Source organism: Bufo bufo, chromosome 1 (assembly GCF_905171765.1).
Source record: "Bufo bufo chromosome 1, aBufBuf1.1, whole genome shotgun sequence".
Taxonomy (NCBI): domain Eukaryota; kingdom Metazoa; phylum Chordata; class Amphibia; order Anura; family Bufonidae; genus Bufo; species Bufo bufo.
The window spans coordinates 398,729,734-398,733,162 of record NC_053389.1 but is presented as its reverse complement, the minus strand read 5'-3'; the positions used below and the strand labels follow the sequence as shown (position 1 = coordinate 398,733,162).

General features: G+C 45.2%; 1 protein-coding gene across 1 annotated transcript; it reads right to left on the bottom strand.

Moving 5' to 3' along the window:
* Nucleotides 1–273: 273 nt before the first annotated feature.
* On the bottom strand, nucleotides 274–2,884 carry LOC120979830. The gene is made up of 4 exons (XM_040408817.1): nucleotides 2,632–2,884; nucleotides 2,269–2,422; nucleotides 358–973; nucleotides 274–285 (listed from the first exon to the last, which is right to left on the bottom strand). Exons 1-4 carry the CDS (start codon nucleotides 2,810–2,812, stop codon nucleotides 274–276), a joined length of 963 nt encoding a protein of 320 aa, XP_040264751.1. The 5' UTR covers nucleotides 2,813–2,884.
* Between the last annotated feature and the right edge of the window lie 545 nt (nucleotides 2,885–3,429).

Below are 3,429 nucleotides of genomic sequence, written 5' to 3'. Positions count from 1 at the left end.
TTCAATCGTTCCAAATTTTTTTCTAATAGCTCATCATGACAGTATCCCCAAATAAACATGTTGATCATCTAAATAAAGTGTGGCTTTGTGAGTTAAAGTGTGTGTGGTTTTTTTTACCTTTCGAAATTTGACATGGAAATGTACGGGGAGTGTGCCAAATAAAAAACAAGCGACTACTTTTTGGCCTAAACAACATTTATGTTGAATATTGTTAACACCGTAATCCAATGGAAACCAATGGGACAAACATTAAGGTAAAACCAGACAAAGTGCTCAATACAAAAACTAAAAACAAAATTACAAATTAAGAAGGTCCTGAGTGAAGGAAGCCGGTGTAAACGAGGACCGTGGCCTTACATGGGCCTGTTGAGGTGCCACAGATGAGAAATTGCCCGGGTAAAGGGGCTGACCCACTTGTTGCATTGCCCACTGGGGTAGTCCATACTGGGGTTGCTGGTGATAAGAAGGCCCTTGGAATGTTTGTGGCGCTACCTCAAAGGTTCCTGCCCTTTGCTGCTGTCCGGCATTTTCAATTTCGACTTTCATGGCATTAAGCTTTGCCAGAATGTCGCCATGGTTGGGTAGAGCAAACATTTTGATTACGACCGCTAATGAAGCAAGGCACTCATGATGCTCCAAAGGAGTGACGTGCTTCATTAGCGGCCCTAAGCCCCGTATAATTTTATCCTCCACACCATCACTCCTCCTCTGGGCAAGAAACTCGATGAGCCGGACATTAATAAGTTCCCGACTCTCTTGCCCAGAGGTAGAGGGAGGGACTTGTCGGCGACGTCTGGGCTGGGGCTGTACAATCCGGGGTGGACCGGCCAGTGGTAGGGGGGCCTCGGCCAGTGTTGAGTCCTCTGGGTCCTCAGCCGGCGTTGGAGCAGGACTTTCTTGGGGTGAGAAAACCGCAGGGGTTTCACTCCCCGACGTGTCTGAATCTTGGGACGGATCCAGACTGTCCACAGTACTGTATTTGGAATAAAAACAAAAAACCATTAGCTAATTTGATTTAAACATTACAAAAGTACATCGAGTATATTATTGGAAAACAGCCGTGTGAATAAAATATATATACGGAGTGGCAGCATACATCAGAGATTTGCTTTTACACAAAGAATACCAGCTTCTATGTGAAATTGTGAAATCCCATTTGGATTGCATTTAAAATCTATCGATGGGATAAGTCTTGGAAAGGCCGAATGTTACTGTAATGGGAAAACAGTGTTTGCTGTTTGGAGCTGTCCAGCCTCAGAAGAGGATTCCTCATTCAAGGACCCAAACCAGTGCTGAAATTCAGTCCAGGTCGTCTGTATGTGGCCCGCTTCCACCATCCAAAGTTACAAGATGTAATTTGTACCTAGTAGAACATCATCTACAGAGAAACAACATGTACCAGGCCACACTTGACCAGGGTGAGAGTAGTAGTTTGAATCCTGCTGGTCAAGCGTAGTTGGAACTTCATTATTATCCATTTTCCTAGGAGCTGGTTATTGTCATTTTAGATGACCAATGTAAGGAATCCATGTTGGGTTTGGTGCACTAACATTTAAGCTATATAAATGACAATGGAAATACCTATAGGGTAACCATTTCCAAAACATCAAAAAGTTAGATAATAGGTCTCAATGGTACAAATCTCACGTTGGCCCAACAATTACATCCAAAAAACACTAGTCAGGGCTCCCATTAAAACGTGTGGATTTCTGAAAGCTTTTTAAACTATTGCTGTGTGACTAGGAGCCGCAAAACCCGATGATCTACTGTATGAGGAAATAATGCGTGCAGTGCGCAAGTGTCATCTCCATTCTCTTTTCTTGTTACAATTGCAAACATCTATGTTCCAGGAGGGACAATAAATTGCTTCTACACGTCCAAAACAGAGAGGGGAGGCGCCATCTGCACACTACACGTGTCGTCTCATCATACACAGCTCAAAAGCGGTGGCCCCTGGTTTGACTCCACCACAAAACTGATGTAGACAACCAACACCAGGCATGTACAAACTGTTGCCCACCAGCTGATGCCCAACTACAACTCCAAGCAGGACTGGGTAGCTTACAGCTATTCTGGCATGCTGGGAGTTTCAGTTGGAAAAGAGCTGAATGTAGTCGGTTAGGACATGGCTGCCCTACCGAAAGAATAGGTCTTCAATACAAGAACACAACTGTATCCATTAGTTTATTGGACACTTTTGCAAGTCAAAATTCAAACGTAAAGTGTGAAAATTTAAAACATTTTGAAGAATACATTAAAAATACTTACGGCCTCATTTCCATTACTGGCCGCAGAAACTGCAACTGGGCCGTATAAATGTAAGCCCGTTTCCGGGAGGTTCCCTCACCACTCCGGCCTTTGCTGGTCATCTCCCGCCGGAATTGGTCCCGGCAACTCGCCCAGCGGGTTTTGGTTTGTTTGACTGTTTTGAAATGACATAATAGACATTTGTGAGCTCAAAAAATTATAAAGGGGAAAAACAGATGTCTGTTTCAAAAACCATGTACAGGCCTTTATGCCCAAGGAGGCTGGACCACCAAAAAAACACTATTGTCACCTCAGGGAATTTAAAACTACATCTTTTGGCCACACAGGGGGCAAGGACAGCACAACTACATTACTATCACTTACCTAATTGGGCCCGGACTCGGCTATCCGCTTTGGACCATTCGCTTCTGCGCATGCTCCGTGCCACTTGCTCCCACGAAGCATCCTTTTTTAAGCGGTCACTATACGCATTTTGCCTGGTATCCCATAGCTCGGGCCTCTCCTGGACCAAGGTTATTAGTTTTTCAACATTCCATCGCGGCATGGTGGATGAAATTAACCTGCTGAAATGGCACCCTCACCACACACAAGCTGTTTACCACAGATGGCTAGAAATTAGCATATCCTGTGACCTTCAACTTGCTGATTTTTTATTTTTTTTTCAATTTATTGCCACAAGTTTTGCCAGACAATTTGGCCATGCCAGAAGATGAAATAAAACGGGCGCGGACGCGGATGTCAAACGGGTGTGCAACCGCGTTTTTCACGGCCCCATTGACTTGAATGGGTCCGCGATCCGTTAGCCGTGAAAAAAATAGGACAGGTTATATTTTTTGACGGACAGGAAAGACGGGTCACGGGCGCGGGTGACAAAACGGTGCAGTAGCCGAGTTTTCTACGGACCCATTGAAAGTCAATGGGACCGCAGAAAAACACGTTCAACGGGCCAACGGCCACGGGTGCACACAACGGTCATGTGCAGGAGGCCTTTGCCTGTTTACTGGATTCTGACACTCAGCTGCCTTCTCTTATTTGTGCCTGTTTACTGTTGTGACCCTCTGCTGCCAGCCCTGACCTGAGACCTATATCATGAATTTGCATGAACTCAGCCTGCCCTGACTCCTGTTCCTTTGGTATCTTGCACGGGTTTCTCTGACCCCT